Source organism: Rousettus aegyptiacus, unplaced genomic scaffold (genome assembly GCF_014176215.1).
Source record: "Rousettus aegyptiacus isolate mRouAeg1 unplaced genomic scaffold, mRouAeg1.p scaffold_m13_p_10, whole genome shotgun sequence".
Classification (NCBI taxonomy): Eukaryota; Metazoa; Chordata; class Mammalia; order Chiroptera; family Pteropodidae; genus Rousettus; species Rousettus aegyptiacus.
Window position 1 is genome coordinate 52,526,257 of NW_023416285.1, and position 23,064 is coordinate 52,549,320.

A 23,064-nucleotide genomic window follows, 5' to 3' on the forward strand; every position below is an offset into this window, starting at 1 on the left:
GAAAAGCAAGCTCGTCCTCATGGATCCCTCAGATCTCTCGCTCTTTCCTCTGTATTTTAATCTGCTCCTATAGCTACTAAGGTACTTTGTATATTACTGGCAAAAAAAATCATTGTAAAAGAAATAACAAAAAGTCTTTCAGCTTTAATTCCTCTGCAGCCATATTTGGGTGCAGGATGAGAAAATAGTTAAGAAGAGATGTTGTTAAAAATGTGAGTCTGCATCTCTTCCTAAAAATAGCCATTTATACAGTATCTCTCTCTGCGTCCCTTTGGAATCATACATAATTAGTCAGCTGACAGATTCTCCAAGATTAAGGCCAATTTGCTGTAACAACTAAAAAAAAAAACTTTTAAACACATCTGACTTTTTAAAATTAGGAATTTATACTGTATTAAGGAAAATAAATAACATAAAATAAAGGGGAAGATGGGTGGGGGATGATGAGTAAATTTGAACTGAGAGAAAGATCCCTATTATCCCTTACTAGTGGCTAAGCACAGAGATCCCATGAAAGAAACTTTGCACGTGTCATTCAAGCCCACCTCTAGGGAACTCAGGGGCAGGTTCATTCCCAGTAGAGCCATCCACAACATTGGGTCATAACTGCCTGCAATGACCTCTCTAAAAATGAATCTCTCCAGATGAAGTCCCACTGCATGTGTGGTAAAAATCTGTCATTAGATATTTCTACCATCTGATGTGCTGGTGTGTGGGGGGCAATAGAGGAACATAAAGCATTTTGGTAGTGGACCTGATGCTATGAAACACACAACTTCAAACTCACTCCACAACTCACAGTGTCCTGGCAAGAGCAAAAACAGATTTCCCTCTGTCTCCGCAGAACATTATAATCTGTACTCTTTTAAGGTTCTCTCTATGTAACCAGAAATGACTTCTTTGAGGTTATTTTTAATTTTACTACCCCATGTTTCACATGAGATACACATTCCTTCATGATCACAGTCAGAAGGGAATTAAACCAGTTAACTGACATTGTGGAAACCACGGAAGAAAATGAATACTTGAATCTTTTAACTGTTTACCAGGTATTCTGTGCATAATGTATGCATTAATCTAAATTTCCTGAAGGTAAAGTCAGTTTTATCTATAGATTAAAAAATTACAGGTCCATTTTCCTCAAATTCATCTGATGGACAATTGACATATAAATGTGCCAACGAGAGAAATGGAGGGCTTTTGTCTTTCACTATCTGTCCTTCTGTATTGTTTGAATTCTTTACAAGAGTGCTGTTCCATTATTTGTATAATCAAGCATTTTAAAAACCCTAAAAATTAGAAAGTTTTAAAAATAAAATTTTTCAGAGAAAAATTTGGAAAGGTATTCTTAACAGTGGTTGTTCACAGTTCCTAGGTCTATAGGTGATTTTCGTGTTTTGCATTGTGGTGCAAAGCATTAAGATACAAAAAAATATCAATAACTACCTAGTAATGTTTACATAATAGAAAAAGAAAAAGAAAATGCTTGTGTCCCAAAAGAAAACTGGGAGCTTCATGACATGTATATACTAATCTATTTTAGTCCAATTTCTGCTTCTAAACAGACTTTCACGTATTAATCTATTCAGGGAGATATTCACCTCATTAAACTTACACATTAATTCCAAACTTTCTAAACTACCAAACTACCATATCATTTTTCTTCTTCAAAAGTTTAATTCTAAGTTTTCTAATTATAAATCAGTAATATTACTCTATTCACCCCTTCTGAATATTAGGCCTTCCTATTCAAAGAAAACAGAAACACAGTCAGCAATAATTAAGAATAGGAGAAAAATTACAAAGTAATCATCCTGAGTCACTCATGTTATCTAGGAGTTTAATATGGAGAGGAGGGGGTACAGGATTTAGGAACAAGTAAATGGAAAGCGATGGGAAGAAAGGATGTAAGAAGACTAGTGGGGAAAAAAATGGTCAGATGTAAAAACAGTTATGGGGATGTAAAGTACAGCATAGAGAATATAGTCAATAATATTGTAATAACTATGTATGGTATCATATGGGTGCTAGATTTATCAGGATGATCTCTTAGTAAGTGATATAAATATCTAATTAGTATGTTGTACACCTGAAACTAATATAATATTTTATGTCAACTTTAATTGCAAAATAAAATAAATTACTTAAAAAATACTTTTTAAATGTGGGGTGGAGGGGAGATGAGCTAGATTTAACTTGCAATTTTTATAAGTCAAAAAGTTTAAGTATTGATAATTTAATATGATTCGACTAAATAACTGTAAGTAATAATAATAATAATAGGAGTAAAAGAATGAGAAGTAAATCAATAAATGTTTTTTAAAGTCCTCATTCTATTTGACATCTGCTTCAATATGTTAATAGAACTGATGAGAATCCTGCAGCTATCTCATAATGAATTCTACTCTTCACACATTCAATATCTGTCGGTGTTCTTGGAATGAGGAAGAGGTGAGTATTTCACATATTTACCTTCAAGATGGGAGCCATAAAGACTGACAGACCAGTGAGAATAAACACAAGGGTTCCAGTGACTCTTTGTTCCCTGAAACCAAATCAAAAGATTACCACCTCTTGTTTTCATAAACACGCTCTGTCTTTCTACCTTCTAAAACAGCAAAAGTGTTGACATCATATGTAATTAATACTTCAAGGACAGCATATAAGCTCAATATAACTATAAAATTCTCTTATTTTATTATATGCAATATGTAATTTGAATTCATCCAGAAAAAAAAAAAAAAACTGATTCTGCTAAATTTGCTCCTTTTAGAAACAAGAAAGAAAAAAAATCACTTGCTCTTGGTCCATCAATTACTGGCTTCTTTGAAGCCCTTATTTTTTAAACAATTTAAACTGTTGTGTAATTATACCTTCTTTCACAGGAGACAGATAATACATTGTCTCACATTCTAATTAATAAATAACTCAGGGAAATTTCATAAGTGCAATAAATCCCATCGGTCTAATTTCCAAATCTAAGACAACAAAAGTACTTTTTAACAAATATAATTCCCATACAACACCCCCTCCCCTGGCCCCCAAGAAAGAATCACCCACTGTTGTGGTGTGGGAAATGATGGCTCTGTCATATGAGCTATTCACCCAAGCCCTTGGTAGCAGCATTTGCTGCAAAAACTATGCAACAGCATATAAAGGTCTTGTACAGCCCTTCATGGTGACCCAAATTTGACAGCTGAAGGCCAAAGTTTCTCAATGCTTATGGGGACAGAAAATGAATTAGAAAATAAGAAATTTTTTCCCTTCATATAATCTTAAAATCATAAGCAGACTCAAGAGTTTAGGGAGTCTCAATAGAACTGAAAGATTAAAAGGTCTGGCTTTTATATGTGATTGTGATAGACTAAGCACCACAGCACCGAAAGGACATGCATGTTGAAGAAAATGAATGACCTGCTTGCATTTTCACATTGTAGCCTTTAGCCATTCATTAATCCAAGGAATTTATGTATCATAAGAAATGTACTCAAAGAATTATTTGAGGACTCTCTGATGAAAAATTTAGTCCTTTCTAGAACAGCAAGTACAGGAATAAATTAATTATCACCAGCCCTTTCCCCTCCATATCTGCCTATTTCCTTATGATTGACACATGATGTGTTTTATAAAGCCATTTTCCTCTGACTTAACATACCTCACTCCGAGAAACTTTGGCTGTTCTCCAGGTGCAGAGGTCTCTGTCTCCATCTTCAGACTGTCAATGTGAGCAATGGAAATGACAGTAGCAGCCACGTACCATGGAAGAGCCATAAAGGAGCACACCACCATGAGGATAGCCACCCAAAAGAGATCCAGGTGATACCCAGCTCCTTTCTGTAGAAAGAAGTAACAAAATCATGTGGACAAAATACTCATAATGCTACCTAGCCATATTTCCAGATTTTCCAGATGGACATTAAGATTACTAAACCAACTTACTTTACATGATAAAAAATATCCACTAGTAGGTTAGCTCCTCCAGTGAGGGGACTTCATCATCCTCATATTATGTGCCCTAGCAATTAACACAAAGCAGTCACATGACACCTCTTCTAGCTTAATTTGTTACAGCTTACTTATTATTTGTTTATTGTTACTTATCCTCTCCGCGTCCAATTTTGTAATCAGAACAATGGAGATATACGTCTATTTCGAAGAGTTATTTGGATGAATTAATGAAGTAACAGGCAAAACATCTTGTAGGAACTTAAATGGTAGTGGTTGTTACATAGTAAAGCTCAACAATGGTCAAATCATAATATTGGTTGTTGTTAACCTAAATATGATAAGCACCTTAAAAGCAGGCTCTATGCTTTCTCTGCTTGACTATTTAGCAGTATGCTGTTCACCTAGACAGTACTCAGCATAAGCAGACTAAAGATCTGAAAGGAACCTTCAGAACTAATGTGGAAGATCATTTGTCACCTCTCATAGTATATGAAAATAATTTTATAATCTATTAAACATTATCATTAAGGTAATTAGTACTCCCCCTCATCAGAATAGGCTGATTTCAAATATTGCCCAATGGTCACAATAACATTTACTGACTGGAAGAGCAGACAACTATAACAAAAGGTCTGGCTCTTTTACTCGCTAAATAAATACTGTTAAATGTGTCTGCAATGTTATTTTATAGTTATATTTCTCTGCTCTGTTTGTGAAGAAATCAAAGCTTAATACCCCTATGGAGCCTGACAAAACAGAGCAGTCCATTTTCACAGCATGAAAGCAGCAGTGCCAAGAGTCAGAATATGACCAATCCAAGGGAATAGAGACATTGACTTTAAGAAATGAGAATGAGATTTACACGAGGAACCCAGTGACTGTTTTGGTTCAGATCCTATTACAGTTAGTCAGAACACTGCTCTCTTCTCACTGAAATGCCGAGATTTCACCCCTGGCTCACACACATTGGTCTAATCATGGTCTCAGAGAGCTCATTACAGGCAAGGGTAGCTGACACAAGAAAGAAAAGCAGATATTACCAGTTCGGGTTTGACTAAAAACAAAAACCTCCTTGGGAGATAAAGTGGTTAATATCTATTCATAAAAGCAGTTCATTTCAATATAAGTGGTCTGAAATAAAGCATAGGTAAGGTAGGGTAAGATAGCAGCATACTGCTAAGGTAGGGGAAAAAAGGAAAAAGGCAGGGATGGCTGAATCAAACACATTCAATAACGACTAATGAGTTTAATATCATGATATATCTTTCATTCATTTAACAAATACTGACTACCAATTTACTAATAGCCATAGTCCTGGGCATTGGTGACACACATGCAAATAAAACAAACAAAAATTCCTGCACTCATGGAGTTTCCATTCTACTGGGGGAGATAATAAACAACATAAATAAATAAACTACATAGTATCTTAAAAAGAAATAAAGAGAACAGTAAGAACTTGGGCTTGTACACTGAGTACAATGGGAAGACATTGGAGGGTTTTAAATGAACAAGTGACACGGTTTGCTTATGTTCTAAACACTATGGCTGCTGCATTAAGAGTAGACTGAAGAGGGTCAACAACAGTAAGACCAGTCAGGAGGTTACTGCCCTAATCCATGTAAGACACTATGACAGAACTAGAGTAATAGCAGTGAAGATGGCAAAAAGTGGTTGGATTCTGGTTATACCTAAAGTGGAGCCTACAGAATTTGCTCGCTCCTGCCTATGGTTGTGTCATATGACCTTATTTCAGGCCATTCAGGATCTGGCCTCTGTTCACATCTGCAACCTCCTCTTTCACCTCTCCCCTTGCTTGGACCCTTTGCTATGATCACTTTCGATCACATTCAATTCCTCAACTATGTCTTACTAATGCCCTTTGTGTCTTTGTCCATACAACATTTCCTACTTGGAATAACCTCTACTCTGCCTTCTTCTTCCCTTGGCTCAGTCCCACTCATCCTTAAAACTTAAATCAGCCTTCATTTTTTCTGGTAGTTTTCCCACTACAGCCCAAGTAAGATAGTTGAATCCAGTGAGGTTAGGTCTTCTTCTTTATGTTCCCCTATCTATCGCTTTACTCTTTCCTCTATCATACCACTCATCACACTGTTTTGAGGTTATATGTGTATTTATCTGTCTTTGACATTAGACTACAAGTAACAGTAGGACCTTGACTTTATCCTGAATACCTTAGCAGACTTCATGATACATAGTCAATTCTCAATTAATGTTTATTAAAAATGAATGGCAAATAGAATATATACATTCTTCTGAATGACAACTATAAACTCTTAATTAGCCATATGAAAAAAATTAAAACTTTGTTAATTGGTAGAAATGTGAATTATTGGGGTGGGGGGAGTAGGGTGGATAATAGCTAGAACTACCATGTAGTTTTAAGCCCTATTTAGACTAAATTACTCGAGATCATATTAGAGGTACCAGCATGGTAATTAATGGGCAGGATCCTCAAATCTTGTCACCAAGGAAACTGTAATAACCGAAGGATGTCCACACTGACCAGATCAATGGGTCAAAAGAATAGTTGTTGCAGAAAAAGCTATCTCAGTGCTTCCTTAAATTACGTCAGCTAAAAGAAGTTTGAGTTAAATATCCTAGAGACTAGCAAAAAGGGGCCACATAATACCAAAGAGGCTTGAATGAGGATTTTAGAAGTATAATACAAAGGTAACTGCAAAAACATCAGAATATGTGAAAGTTCTTAGACAGAGTTATTATAGATATACAATTATTCTGTGTCTCAAAAGCCTTCAAAAAGTCTTCCTTTTCTTCAACCACAGAGACTTCTCGATGCTCTTAAGAGAAAAGGAAAATCATCAGTGCGACCTGAAGACCTTGCCTGGTCTGCCTCTATACAGTTCCCTCTCCAGACTCAACTCTCCCTCTCTCATGGCAGCTACAGTAGATTATTTTGGGCATTCGTTCTTGTCAGGTTACCTCCTCTTGTAAAGCCTGTGCATATGCAGTGATTCCTGTGCCTTACTGGAGCACTCATTCTACTTAGCCTCATTTAACTAATTCCTACTAAAGCTTCAGATCTCAGTATGTCACTGCCTTGGGGGACTCCTTGCACCTCCCTAGGCCAAACTCTCTCTAAGAGACTCTTGAAATACCATCGCCTCTCCTTCACAGCATCACACACATTTGCAATATCACACTTTGTATGATTTCTTGAATGCAATGAGGCTCTATGAGGACAGTGACCACATGTTTCTTTTCACCATTGAAACCCCAGCACCTGGCGCAGTGCCCAACAGAGTTAACACTCTAAATAAATGTTCGTTGGATAAATGAATAAATGTTAATTCATTTGTTCAATGGTACTCTCCAGACCTTAGAAGTAAAATTACAAATAATACACAGTCCTTGCCCACAAGTGGTTTACTGTGTAGTGAGAGCTGGACAAATCAACAGGCTTTCACGATATCACAGTGTTACAGGCAGATTTACAATAGGAGTAAACTCGGAGTGTCACGGAAGCACCCAGAAGGGGTACCCAAATCAGCCCCAAATCAGGGACAGTTTACATAAGAGGTGGTATTTAAGCTAAGTTCTAAAATGTGAGCCATAACTACCAACTGGGAGATGAGTTATGGGGAGGCAGTAGGAAAAAAAAAACAATAAATGAGCTGCCATTCTGAGAAAATGAAATAGTTGGTGCATAGGAGGAAATGGGAGAGGTAGGAAATAAGGTGAGAAAAGTGAAAAACTTTGGTATTTTGTTAAAAGCTTTGGAAATTTTTGCCATAAAAGTAATGGGAAGCCACTGAAGGGTTTTAAGCAGGCAAGTGATATGGTCAGATTTCTGTTTTGAAAAATGGCTCTGTCAATTATAGAGGAAGTACTGTAGATGGTCAGATTAGAGGCAGAGAGGACAGTCATGAGAACACTTCCATAATCCAGGTATGAGATAATGCAGCTTGAACTGAAGTCACAGCATTGGGAAAGACAATGGACAGAAGGGAGAGGTTTAAAGAAGACTGGGTCTAAAGAGGGAAAAGTAATGAATTTATTGTGCCAAATTTCAATGTTCAAGGCTTGCAATGTCTAGTTACAGTGTCTGACATACAGTAAACACTGGAGACATATTTGTTGAACAGAATTGCAAAAGAAATGCTAAAAAATTCATGGTGTCCTAACTATTCCCATAAAGATCTCAGAACCCAAATGGTTCTATTAGAGTTGGTCCTGCAAAACAAACCTAAACATATGAAAACAAGCCACTCTTAAGATGTCTCTTTTAGGCAAAAGTATTGAATAACTAGATATAAATGGAATGAAAATATTCAAATATTGGTACTTTTTTGGAAATAATTCTGTAAGAAATAAATAAAACAGCACTTTTTTTTTCAAATAACATGATGGTCTTTTGTTCCTTACCTTTCTTCTCCAGTGCCTCTACCTTTTTCAGAGCAGCCCCTTAACCACTCCTTCCTCTCACTTCCACTCTTGTACCCCTCCAATCCATCATTACCATTATCGAAGTAAGTATCTACAATGCAGCTCTGATGCCATCTGTCCAGGCTGAAATACTGAAAGAGCAGGGAAGGCCAGTGCGAGATGATCGGGCCAAGCAGGACAAAGAAGGTAATGACAAGCCTGGCTTCTCAGGCTAAGGCTCCCCACTTTGCCTGTGATGGGAACCTCAAGGATTCCTGAACTTTTACCATTCCCTAAATGTGCTTGGTACGTTCTTCACCACTCTTCAAACCAGCACTCTGTTTCTATGGCTTGATATCTGTTTAAAGACATCCTTTCCCTTCAAGGTACAGCTAAATTCACCCACTTCCTTCACACACCCAGCAAACCTCGGCCCTTAATGCCAATCTCGTCATAGAAATCCCTGCTTTACTGTTGTTCCAAGCCACTCTACTCAGAGTTATCTTTTTAAAATCTCAATCATTACCTGGCACCTCCATGCTCAAAAAGCTTTAGTGGATTCCTGTTTCATTCAGAATAAAACTTGAACACTGTAAAATCATTTATAAAATTCTATGTCAGTGTTTCTTCTCAGAACTATTTTGTCCCGCACAGGACATTCGGCAATATCTGGAGATATTTTTGGTTGTAACCAACTTGGGGGAAACGATGCAACTGGCATCTAGTGGATAGGGGCCAGAGATGCTGCTAAACAGTCTACAATACACTGCACAGTCACCACCAACAAGGAACTAATCAAAATGTCAATAATGCTGAGGTTGAGAACCATCATTTTGTGTGATCTGGTGCCACTCCCTTTGACCTCCCCTTCAATCACTAATTCCCCCATGTTCTAGTCATGCCCATCTGCTATCTATTCCTTACCCTGGGATCTTTGCATTTTCTCATGTTTTTACTTGGAAAACTATTATTTAATAAACATTCATTGAATACCTATTCTATATTAGGCCTTGTACTAGATAAAACAATAAGACAAAACACCTGTCCTTAAGGGGTTTATAGATAATTAGTTGAAGACAGATGTAGAAGCAAATAATTAATTTTATGTACAAGATACAAAGCACAAAAAAATGCAAGGTCAATTCCAACCTTGGTGGTAGAGATGGGTGGTGAATAGAATGTACCCACTAAACTCTTTCAGGAAAGAGACTATAACTTAGGACAATTTTTATCTTCGACATCTAATATGAGTGTTCCATACATAGCAAGGACTCAATAAATGTTTGAAAGATTAAATAAATCCTTTAAAGTCCCTGTATTCATGAATATAAATCCAAAGGATGTTCTACTTTCTGAAACTAATAGTCTAACATTTACATCTGGAAATAGATGGTAACAAAAGGGTCAAGAGCAGTACACGCACATGCAGACACAGAATAAATATTCATGCTAGGTGTCTCCCATGACCCAGACAACAAGCTGGTGGGGACACCAAGAATCATGACATAGTTCTTCCTACCAAGCAGTTCACAATAGAATGAGGGGACTTCGATTTGTATACAAATTACAATGCAATGTAAATACACATTCAAAGAAGTCTGCAAAAGATACCCAAAAGTACAGAGGATAAAGTGTTTAGCGATGTCTAGAGTGAACCCAGAAACACTTGCTGCAGCGGTAACATGTAAACAGGGCTTTGAATTACATAAGCACTCACTGTAAGAACTGGAGATGGGTTGCCATGTTTTTCAGTTATCAACCATCTAGAATAGCACAACTCTGAGACCCATGTGGCCCAAGATAGCAACATTCTTCAATGTGTATTTACCAAGTCTACCATATAGAAATTATTGTGATGGGCTATATGACAGCTGAAAAGAGGATTAAAACATGATCTTTGCCTTCAAAAAGTTTTGGTCCAGAAAAGGAGATAAGGTTATTACACAAAATAACTACCACAAAAGATATCATGTGACCAGCGCCACAGAGTAATACAAATTTACTAAGAGTAAAAACAAAAATAGCAGAAATTATATTAGGAGTGAAGACTACACTGACAAATTTTTGCATTTGGAGGATCTTAAAGTATGGCGGGGATTTTGGTAATTGGTAATTATCAAGGACTGGAGAGGAGAGTTAAGAGTAACCAGTAGAAGAAAGCCAATAATCCATTTGACCAAAGCATTGTATAGTATATGAAGAGAATCATTTTAAATTTAGCATGAGATCATATTACAAAGAAACTTGAATCCCAGGCTAAGGCAAATGGACATTCTTTACAGAGCAAAGATTTAGAGGCCAAGGTGTAAAGGTTTAGAATATAGGACTAACATGTAAGGACAAAGCTTTGAAAAAAATTACTGCTTTTGGAATGAAGCAGGGGAGACTGATTATTAACTCATGGCTAAACTGGTAGAATCGTCTAGACATGAAGTAAAAGAACTGGTTATGAGAGTAAAAATAAAAATGAAAATTAAAAGTGAGTCAAATTTGAGTTATCCGAGAAAATGCGCTCAAATCAAGGGTTTTACCACAGAAGTTATCAGAAAAAAAATTATTGCTACAACCACCTAAAATCTACGTTTATACATCCATCTTAAATTATTTTTCCCTTCTATACACTTAGAATCATTTTCCATGTGAGAAGTATCCCTTGCTTTGCAGAACGACATTCAGATACTCTTCTGTCTCTGCAATGACTCAGAGAATGACCTTGGAGAAGTCATGACCTTGCTGAACCTGCTTTGCTTTTGAGTGCTCTGCAAGGATAATGTGGGACATAACTAACCAAAACGATGGCCAAAAAAAGCCAAGTGCCTTAGAGTTTCTACATCAATACAGAGCTGTTCAGCAGAGTGGAAAGGTGGATCCCATCCCAAACAGAGCAGTCAGTCAGCCAGGGCCACTTGACATGGAGCCAAAGCAAATGCCACCCAAAAACATGCTGCTTTTAATATCACAATGCCTCCATCTCTCTCACTGTTTCAGGTCTATTTTAAATCAATTTCATGGCAGTGAGAACCCTTTATAATTTTAGACAGAATCTCCAATTTTCACATTCCACAGTCTCCTTTCCTAACAAAATGTGAACAAAACAATAACCAGAGTGAAAAGCCTTTAATTTGCAATGATACCTCCACCGGTATCATTAGATTAGTATCAAAAGACTGGCACTTATTCTGTAACTATTGTTATTCAAAGGAATAATTTCAAATAAGCAATTCCAAAAGTGATGAAAACAGTTTTTATATACTTAATTCCCATTTCAAGAGATAAAAGATAATATCCCTTGATTTTCTAACATTTTCTACAGGGAATAGGAGAATAAAATCTATATTTTATTAAGCCTAATTTTGCTAAATTCAAAATTCTGAATTTTATTAATAAGAAAAATTAATAATAAAAAATATAATAGTTATTTACCTTCAAAGACACAGAGCAAATCTGGCTGGCTATATAACAAAACTAAGAATACCTTTCCAATTTTTTTTTCAGAATAAAATAGATTAGTCAACATCCATTTCCAGCCTTTGAAACGAAATCATCACTGAAACCTTTCCCAGTATAGAACATCTAAAAATGCTCAATGAAATACAGAAAATATCTTTTAGCAATCCTGGTATATCTGCCAGAAAGTAAGAGAAACAGCTAGACACAAAAAACAATGGCAACAAGAAAGAGTAAATCTACAGGGTCAGTAAGTCCTGGAGCCTGGGCCTGCCCTGAGAGATAAGGCAAATTCTTGGAAGCATAAGTCCTGAATTAGAATGTCCATCCAGACTCTAGGGACAGGAGATAAATCCTAAAGACATGGGGAGAAGAGTATAGATGGGAGACAGCCCCTGAAATGAAAGTAAGATACTCTAAACTCAGCATACTGGGTTGGTCAACTAGGAGAAAACAAAAATCAAAACAAAACAAAACAAAAAATATCCTACATAGAAAACCAGTGGGAATATATGCCTCTCTTGGCCTTACCACTAGAGGTAATGCCATAAGAAAAGAAAAAAATAATCTCTAAAGATAGTCCTAACCATAAACTGTCAATTGGGTTTGGGGCTGGAATTCACATTACCTCTGTGATCTGGAAAACCTTTTGCCAAAAATGTAGTATACATGCCTGACCTCCCCACCCTCAAAAAATATAGATGTAGATATAAAATATTAAACTATACTTCATCAGATTCTAGATCCAATGATCAATTATAGAAAGTATAGAGGACAAAACGAAACAAAACAAAACAACCCTAAACGACACCACAGGGAAGCAATCACCAAGATCCAGATTATGACAAATTCTTTAGTGCAAATGTGGCAGATTTTATTTCCAAAAATGGCTGGAAAAATATATCCTATCCCACATATTTTTCTACAATGTAAAGTTGTCATTCCTTCCTCAAATAGTGGAGTCTTTCTTTAAGGCCTTGAACAGAGGCTGGCCCTGTGACTATATTGACCAATCAACTGTGGCAAAAATAAAGAAATAAGGCTGACAAACTGGTGATTGCTAGATGGGAGGGAATTGGGGAGCTGAGTGAAAAAAGTGAAGGTATTATGAAGTACAAATTGGTAGTGACAAAATAATCATGAAGATGTGAAGTACAGTGTAGGGAACATAGTCAATAATATTGAGTAACTATGGGGCCAGCTGGGTACTAGGATAATCTGGAGGATCGCTTGATAAATTATATAAATGTCTAACCGCTATGCTGTACACCTGAAACTAATAAAAAATATTAAATGTCAACTCTAATTGAAAGAAAAATGTCATTAAAATAAAAGAAGTAAAGCTGTGCCAGTTGCAAGTATAACTGTGAAGTGGCCTAGCATCTTCCACTACTTAATTCTTGGAAGTGAGCTGCCATGGAACAAGTGCAAATAACCCAAGATTGGTATGTTGTAAGAAGCCTAAGCCACATGGAAAAGTTCTGAACAATAAGATGCCATGTGGTGAGACAGAAAGGAGAGAGAGAGATATATACAGACAGACACACCAAAGAATATTAAGGTATTAGATATGCCAGACATGTGAGTGAGTGAAGAAGCAATCATGGACAATCAAGCCCACTCAACCCTTCAGATGACACTGGCCCAGCCATTCTCTAACTGCCATTGCAGGAGAGGACTCAGGCAAGAAGCATCCATCTGAGCCCTGTTAACCCCCCAAAAATGAGAGATGATAATAAATTGTTATTTTAAGTCTTTAATTTTTTAGGTGGCTTATTATATATTAAAAGATAAGCAGAAAGACAATCTGGTTATCCTTAACAAACAAACTATAAGAGAAAACAGATTGATAGAGGGGAAAATCTTTGGACTAAAAGTTTATAAAAGATTTAAAATAATATTGTTTAATCTTATTTGGATCCTGATTTAAACAAATTATGTTTAAAGTTTATTTATCTCTATGGCACATTCATAAATTTAAATATTGACTAGATATTTGATGATATTAAGGAATTTAACTTCTTTTGGACTGATAATGGTACTATAGTCATAGTTTTAAAAAGAGAGCTTATCTTTAGAAATATATATTCTCTAAGTGAAAGATATTATGAAATGTCTTTGAAGCATGTGCATAAAAAGATTAACTCACAGCTTTAAAAAAATAAAAACACTTAATATATGAGGAGAAAAGAATCTAGGAGAAAGAGTAAACAAAGAAAACAAAGTTCAGAATCAAACCTGCAAATACAATATATACAAAAATAACAAATAAATGAGTGTATGAAAGAATAATAAAGAAGTTAGGGACTACCAAAATTGAACAGGAAGATTTAGAAAAGAAAAAATAGAACTTCTAAATCTATGAAAAAGTATAATTGTTAAAAGGAAAGATTTAATGGACTGGTTTGGTCATAGAAAAAAACCAAGAGAAGAAAGAATTAAGGGTGGAGAGGGAGGGGGAGGGGCAGGGTGGAATTTCACTGTTCTGGAATTCCAAGTAGAATTTTATTATAACATTCCAGAAGAGTATATTAGAGATTGAAAGAGTCAAAGTCTTATAAAATTCCATAATTGGTAAAAGACAGAAAGATTTAAGAAGCCAATAGTCCAATATATAATAAAAAGAAATCTATGCTTATACAAGTTATGGTGACACTCCAGAATAAAGACAAAAAAAGATGATAAAAATATCCGAAAGAAAAGAATATTACTTACAAAGCAATGAGAATTATACTGACAGTTCACTTTTATGGAAGTCAGAAATAATAGAAAATAGCTCCCAAGTGAAAAAAATAGCTTTCAATCTAAAATTAAATATCCAGAGAAACTACCTTTTAAGAATGAGGGTGAAATAAAAACATTTCCAGACAAACACAAATGAGAGTGTTTGCCACCCAAAGACCTTTACACAAGAACAATTTTAAAGTCTGGTAAGTTCTGCTTAAGAGCAATAACTCAGTCTAAAGGAAAATATTCCAAAAATGAAGGTCAGAAATGCAAAAAAAAAAAAAAAAAAAAAAAAAAAAAAAAAAAAAAGCAAAAAGATTGGTAAACTTGTACATAATTCCAAAAAATACTGACCAGGTCTAATTAATTAGATTTTAAAATTCATATAGTAATAAAATTTAGGTAGTAACAGTATATGATTCAGAAAAAAAATATATCAAAACTGAAGCATTCTTTATTCCTTAGCATTATTCAAAAGGGTAAAATTACTAACTTTAGAACTTAAATATGCATTTTAAAATATACAATACAATTACTAAAAGATTAAGTGTATAACTTCCAAAGTAATAGAATAAAGTAATAGAAGTAACAGAATAAAAAGGAGAACAAAGAAATAAGAGCAAAAGTGCATCAACCTAAAAGAGGACAAAACAGGAAAATAAAAAAGAAAGAACCGAGAAATTTAGACAAATAGAAAGCAAAATGTGGTAAAAATTAATTTAAATTTATCAATCATCAGCAACAATTTAAATGAATTAAATACTTTAGTTAAAAGCAAAGAATGTAAAATAAAATTTTTAAGTGTCCAGCGATATGTTATTTACAGAGACACAAGACAGGGTATGCTGAATATAAGGGAATAGAAAAAAATACATATCAGACAAGTGAAAATTAAAAGTTACTACAGCTTTATTAGTATAAAATAAGCTTGAAGGCAAAAAGCATTACTTGAAATAGTCACATAAAAAGTTCAATTCACGAAAAAGATAAACTAAATATAAATGTGAATGTACTTAACAACATGGCTTCAAAACAAAGCAAATATTAACAAAAAACAAAAATATAGTATGGAAAATGAATATTGTAAAGAATTGCTTCTTTGATAAAATACAATTAACAATAGTACAATTAACAATAATACAACTAACAAACCTCAGGCTAAATTGATCAAGGAAAATAAAAAGCACAAATCAATAAAACTAGAAATTTAAAGAGAAAAATAATAGATTTGGATTAGAAAAATAATAAGAAAGTAAACAATATGTCAACAAATTTGAAAATATGGAGGAAATTGAAAAAAATATAAAAAAGTATATGTTACTGAAATAGGAAAATAGAAATTTTGAATATTTTATAACCACCAAAACAGTTTGATCATCAGTTTTACAAGTTCCACACAGAAACTTCTTAGCTAGTTTAGAAGCATGTCTGACTATTCAAAGAAAATATAATTGGCATGTTGCATGCAATAAAGAGACTATTGTAGTCTATCTTATAAAATAGAAGTAGAATAGAAGAAATACTCTGCAGCTGATTTTATAAGAATAGTATATTCCTGAGACCAAAATCAAATGGAGACACTATAAGAAAAGAAAATTGCAAGCCAACATCACTCTTAGAGATGCAAAAATTCCCTGTCCACCAGTCCCCAAATATATGCAAACCAAATTCAACTATGTATAAAAAACCACTACATTCTACCAGGTTGCAAGGTTTGTTCAACAATAGAAAATCTATTAATATAACTCACCACATCAATCGATTAAAAAAGAAAACCCATATTTTTATCTAATAATTTCAGAAAGGACATTTGTCATTTTCTTCATTAAGGACAACTACCACATTAAAATCAGATGTAGGATCACAGTTGACAGTAGTAAACAGTTTATATTGCCCTCGTTGGTAGCTAAGGATATATGATGTAATACAACTTTTCCAGACTTAAATGAAGTTTTCCTGAAACATTATATAGAGATATGTCAACACAAGGTGATTTATGACTCTGGCAAGTCATAAAGAACATTAGCTATAACATAACTCCCAATAAAACCATCTTGGTTTTGAATCCATATGTATTTTCAAGTACTGCAAAGAAAGTAAAAGGCAGTGATAACTATTATTATCAGCATTTACCTTGAGTTTATGTTCTTTCCTGTTTACAATCACAGCTGTGATTTGCTGATCCATGAAAATCAGAATGGTGACCAACAAAGCAGGGATAGCAGCGGCAAGGCACACCCACCAAGGGTTTCCTCCAAATGGCGGAACAAACCAACCACGGTTTGGACTTGTTGGCTTGAAGAATAGAGAAAACATTAATACATACTACTTGGTGAAAAATCAATGGGGGAGACACACTTTCATTTTTGGAGGGCCAACATGTTGAAAAATGGAAATGGTTTTACCAATAGGTTGGATAAAGTAGATTGTTCACCAAAATTTATCTAAGGGAAGTTATTTGTAAGGCAATATTTTAAATGCAGGAGACTAATAATATAGGATGGTGGAAAAGAATTAAATGCCATTTTCTGCATTTAGAATGATCAAAGGACTCAACACAAAAGAAAATGATTTAAGTTTAAGGGGCAGCCATAAAAAAATCCAGATGTAATATCCCGAAGAAAGGCAAGAAATTATAAAACCATCATGAACTACTGCCAAATTATAATAGCTTCAGTAGTTCATGATGGTTTTATAATTTATAAAATTATTTGTAGCTTTTTACACAATTAACATATACTAAATATGTTATAACTGAACTTACTTGAATACTCTGGTCTTTCTTATCTTTTATATGAAAAATAATCCAGAATAACTGGTTAAATATTCACAAATATTACAGAAAATAAAAGCTATGGTCATTTTCCAATTCTCCATTGATCCTCTCTCAGCAGATCATACATCTCTATGACAGAAAGAGATATTTCCTATCCTTTTCCTAACTTTAAACAATGCAAATAAACTAAAATAGAATCCTATCTATAAATTATTTTTGTCTTGCTCATCAATATATTTTAAATCCTCAGTATAGGGCCTGATTCAAAGCAAACATTCTGTAAATATTGGCTTAGGTGAACTAATAATCAAATGCACTTATCTTTGTTAATGACTATATGATGGCAGAGATAATACAAAAAATATAATTTGCTATAACATAGGTATACCTTCCTCACTGAGTAGGTATTAAGCTAAAACTGCAGTTAGTTTAATGTTCTTTAGCAAGTATATGGTCACTGTGATAGCGAGAGAGGTTAGGAGTGTTCTAGAAAAGAGGTAAAAACTTATAATGGAAAGTTTGGTATAGATATACAAGAATGACTGGAATATAGATTTTAGTCATTAAGCCTACATATGCCAACAAGTTTATAAAATGAATAATTCCTATATCATCTTTGTGATAATTAAAATGCACATTATATATAAATGTGTGTGTGTGTGACAGGTGGTTTGGTAGCAGGAAAAAAAGCATTAAATTAGTAATGTAATTGTGAGCATTTATATGAGCTTTAATTTCAACTTTATCAAATTATTGAAAATTATTTACATGGATCAAAGTGGTAAGTTATATGAAAATACTCTGGATTTTAAAATACTCTATAAATATAAAACAGAGATTTTAATGTTATTATAAGGTATTTTTCAGTAAATATAAATATAATGTGAACCTTGCATTTGATCCTAGTCAAGTATTTAATGAGGAAATAGATAAAATGCAGGTATGTGCCTAGCAAAAGAACATTTTTGAAATAAAGAAATGAATAATTTTAAGAAACTAACTCCAAGAGAGAGATGACAAACTAGAATAGGGGAAAGGAAAGAAAGCCAAAGCATTCCAGGAAAGACAGTTCACCTACCTTGAACTCATTTGGCACAATTAATTTTGGAGTATCCACACCTACCAGGGCATCTATTACACAAAAGATGAGAATGGACAAGATAATGGCAAAATCGCTGATCAGTTTTCGTGCCTGAAAAAAATAAAAAAGAAACCAGGGACTGTTTAGCATTGGATAAATATATTTGCCTGTGTTTGAACTGAACGAAGAATTCTATTCTATATTTACTAAAAGTTCACAGTAACAGTTTCATCAACAAATTAAGGGAGGTATCACACTACAGAGAGATTTTTTAAAATTGTTTTTGCATCACTTTTTCATCTTGCTAGTAATAATCTAACCCCATAGAACAGGTCAGTGTACATGTGCACAAGGGAGAAGAATTTAGGGTAACATACCCCTGAAAAAACTGTATAAACACCCCGCCTGTATGCAGTATAAAGGAAACCTGGATGAGGATGAAATCTCAGGGTATATTATAAAAATGTGCACAAAAACACAGACTTCTGTTAATTATTTGGGAAGTAGCATTCTAACTATAGAGCAAGATAATTTCCATTAGGTAACCTGAAAACACCATGAATCTAGCAAGGAATGGTTCCAGTCTATAGAGTTGACTCAGGACTTCAGAGAAATGTAAAGTGATGGCAGATGGAAATTCGATGGCATTACTTTTCCAAAGAAAACATTTTTAACTCTGGGTAACTGCTTAAAATCTGTATGTGGAGTATCTCCTTCAGTGTGGTCGTCATTAGACAACAACCTTTGAACTCCCTAAGTACCTGCCTCTGGCAAAAACCAGGGCTGGGCTTTACAGGCTATAGCCTTAAAACCAAACCTTTTCCATGAACTGGGTGCAGAATTGTCATTTCTGAATCAGTCAGGGAGCATGAGACTGTTTAGTTGCTTGGCCATTCCTCTGGATCAAGTGGCACTGACAACAGCCTAAGGGCATTACTAGAGCACAGACACCTGAGTGCCCCCATAAGGTATGTACTCATAGTTGTGCATAATCTAACCAATAAAAAAAAACAAACAAACAAACAAACAAAAAAAACAGTACCTAATTCCTTCGTTGGTACTAGGGAAACCACCGTGACCAAAACAGACACAAACCATGTTTCCGTGAAGCCCGCAGTTAAGCCATAGAAAAGGAAGCCTCTTCCAAAATAAAATTAGGGTCAATTTAGCAGTTATCAGGTTACCTCAGGGTAAAGTTTTCTAGTGCTGCTAGGCGAAGAGAGATTAGAGATAGGATGAGTAACTACACAGTTTTCAGCACAGAAGGTCTTTTGAAAGAGCAATAGGATGACTGCAGTCAGGTGTTTCATAGAAACTGAACCGAAGAACAAAAGTACTTGGTGGTGTAGATCTGCTGAAGGCTGTGGTGGTGTCAATTCTTGACCATCACCAGGTGTCAAGAGGCTTGGGTGCTAACTAGCAGCAGGGTCACAGATGGCCCTTTTGCTCAGGAATTCTTTCTCCTCTTGGATTGATTCTGTTAAGTTGAGCTTTCCTGAGAAATGCACGCAGAGGAGCAGAGAGCCAGCTATGCGACCTTTTTGGGGCAAGTTAACACCAATTGCACACAATAATTTCAAGCACAAATAAGTGGCAGGGATCAATCTGGGGAGAAAATATGGTACAACGGTGAGAGCACAGTCTCCATAGACAGATTGGAACTACATTGACCTTCCATAGACCTGCATTGGAACTACAGTGACATGAATTCCTATCTGTAAATACTTATCCTTTCTTACCTTCAATTACTCCATCTGCAAAATGCAACCAAAATAATTCCTACGATTACATAGGTTTGTTCTAAGAATTAAATAAAATAAGCCATGAAAGTGTTTAACATAACAGCTGTGACATAATAACCTCTCCTAATATATACTAACTATTGTTTTTTCAAGTTCCATAATGCCTCTTTGGCTGTAAAAAACACTGGAATAATGAAATAATCTACTCTCAGGTGGTCTTTGAAAGGAATCTTTAAATACAAGAAATAAAAAATAAGAGCCCAGTGTTAACATGGAACTGCCACTTAGAGCTATTTTTGGTTAGAAATATCTGGAATCTCTAAAGAAAAAAGATGTTTCCCAGGGGCTCGATACTAGAGGAAACTCCCATTTCTTAAGCTTTGTGCAAGCAGGTGTTGACACAGGCAGTTCTAGGAATATATTAAGATGTTATAGCAACCTTTCTGGTCCAGTAATCCATAAATCACTGGAATTACAGAAATCATTGCAAAGGCAAAAATAGTCTCTTTCCTTTATCACCTTCCCAATCCTTACCCAATAAATCTAACTTTTTGACAATTCAAATATCCTAGAAGTTGTTCAAAAGTTATTAAAAAGCCAGTACTCCTCCCCCACTTCCCCCTTCCTCATTAACAGAAGGGAAGTACAAGCTAGCAAATAAATACAATCTGCAACTCCTTGATAGAAAATCCCATAGGATCTGTATCTCTAGCCTATTAAGGGACAGATCTGCTTGACTGAAATCAGTACAGGCACCTGGAAAATGCTGCTTCTTTAGTCAAGAGAGGAAGCATTCTCAGCCTTCCATTGGCTGAACACTGAAGCCCTAAACCTACTCTTTTAGCAGTTTTTTCCACCTTAATTAATGGCAGATTCTTTTTTCTGAGTGCTTAGGCCATGAATTTTGGACCATCCACATGACTCTTCTCTTTCTCTCACATCTTATATCTAACTGATCAGCAAATTATCTTCAAAACATACCCAGAATCCTGTTACTTCTCACCACCTTCATTGCTATTAGCACCATTGTCTAAGCCATGACTTTAACTCATATAGTTTCCTGCTGTGGCTTCCTATCTCATCTTTCTGTTTCTACACTTGCCTGCCTTCAGTACACTGTCAAGGTATCACCCAACATAACTGTTAAAATTTAGGTCAGATAATGTGGTAGGCAGAATAATGCCCCATAAAGATATCTATGTCCTGATTCCTGGAACCTATGAAGTAAATATGTTTCATGGCTAGGGAGAGTTATGTTGCAGATGGAATTAAGGTTGCTAATCATCTGACTCTGAGATTGACGATTTGATCTGGTATTATTCCAGAGGGCCCAATGTAATCATAAGGGTCCTTATACGTAAAAGAGAGGGGCTGGATAGTCAATGTCAGAGTGATGCAGTGTGAGACTCAACTGGCCATTGTTGGCTTTTCAGATGGAGAAAAGAGGCCATGAGCCAAGGAATGTGGGCAGCCTCTAGAAGCTGGAAAAGGCAAAGAAATGCATTCTCCCCCAGGGCCTTCAGAAAGAATGCAGTCTGACAATACCTCAATTTAGCCCAGTGAGACCCATTTCAGACTTCTGACCTCTAATTCTCCAGACAATAAATTTGTGTTTTTAAGCCATCGTGTTTGTAGTAATTTGATATAGCAGCCATGGAAAATTAATAACTAATATGAATAAATAGTTCATCTACTTTTGTTTAGCTATGAGTTTCCCAAATTTATACATTGACATATAAATTTGGAGGAACCCCTTGGCAATGGTATCCTTGTCAAGGTGGCACTATTAAACTGTAGGTATAAAAGTAGCTTAAAGGACAAATGCTAATAAACTTCAGGATTATGTTTCTTAAAATTTATGGGAAAAATTCTACTCAATTTTCTTCTAATAATATTGCTTAACTTCATTAAAAAATCAAAGGCAGGGTGATATGTTTTGTATAATATAGTCACTTCTATTTCCCCTTCCTTCTCTTTAAATTGTATAATACGGTTCAGTTACAGTAGAAATCACTCCTGGAGAGTGTTTATTGTAAGACATTCATTTCTAAGATATTGGATCCAGTTTAAACTTCATAGTCAAGGAAATTGATTTTTCCCAGGCCACTTTTGTATTCAGCTCTAAATCCTTTAATTACAGTAGGCAGGTAGGGGTGCTATTTTTGCAGACTATTCAGGTCTTGCCCTAAAATTGAACTTTAATTTGAAGGAGGCAAAGCTGAGAGTAGAACTAGAAAGTGCCCTAAAAATGTCAAGCAGTGAGTACATACAGCTCACTAGATACACTCCAGGGCCTGTGTACAGGAGCTTGAGTGTGACTTTAAGGAAATAAGAATCACTCTCTTTGGGCATTCCTCACATTTCCAAACACATTTAGAAAAATAAATATATGTGAATTTCCTTTCATTTTAAAATTTATTTACCTTCCACTTTCATCAAACTTGATCTCCTTCAGAAACTCCAAAACAGTACCCTTTTATGTGTCAATATATAAATAAAGAAACCAAATTAGAAACTCATAGTTCCTGATTCCTTTGCTAGCTATTACTGATAATGATTAGAAGTGCCAAAGTTTTCATAAGCAAACCTGTTTCCACAAGATTTCATGCCCAATCCTATGACTTTAGAGGCATCAAACCTAGCTAGAAAAACATCCTAACTTATTGGTGCCTATCCAATCAAGTACTGTCTCTCCAGGCTCAAACTTCAATATCCAAGGAATATAAACTATCATAGTCTAAGTGAAATACAAATTAAAGTAGTTCATATATTACAAAAACTTGCTATAAAAAAGTTTGGTGCTTCAGCACAAGATAAGTCTTACCTCCATATATGAATGAGGGGGAAAATGTGTTTCAACTAAGCTTCTTTTATATCAGACTGGTTTTGAGCTCTTTTATTTTTGTTTACCATTTTTTAATTATAAAAATGAAAAG

General features: G+C 35.1%; 1 protein-coding gene across 7 annotated transcripts in view; it reads right to left on the reverse strand.

Moving 5' to 3' along the window:
• Positions 1-23,064, reverse strand: part of SLC4A4 (solute carrier family 4 member 4) — a 306,370-nt gene that overhangs the window by 23,185 nt on the left and 260,121 nt on the right. For all 7 annotated transcript variants that reach the window (XM_016132915.2, XM_016132911.2, XM_016132913.2 and 4 more), the window contains 4 exons: positions 18,384-18,497; positions 16,663-16,824; positions 3,656-3,834; positions 2,473-2,545 (listed from right to left, as the gene is read on the reverse strand). In XM_016132915.2, coding sequence (XP_015988401.1) covers positions 2,473-2,545; positions 3,656-3,834; positions 16,663-16,824; positions 18,384-18,497 — 528 coding nt within the window. The remainder of the gene's footprint in view (positions 1-2,472; positions 2,546-3,655; positions 3,835-16,662; positions 16,825-18,383; positions 18,498-23,064) is intronic.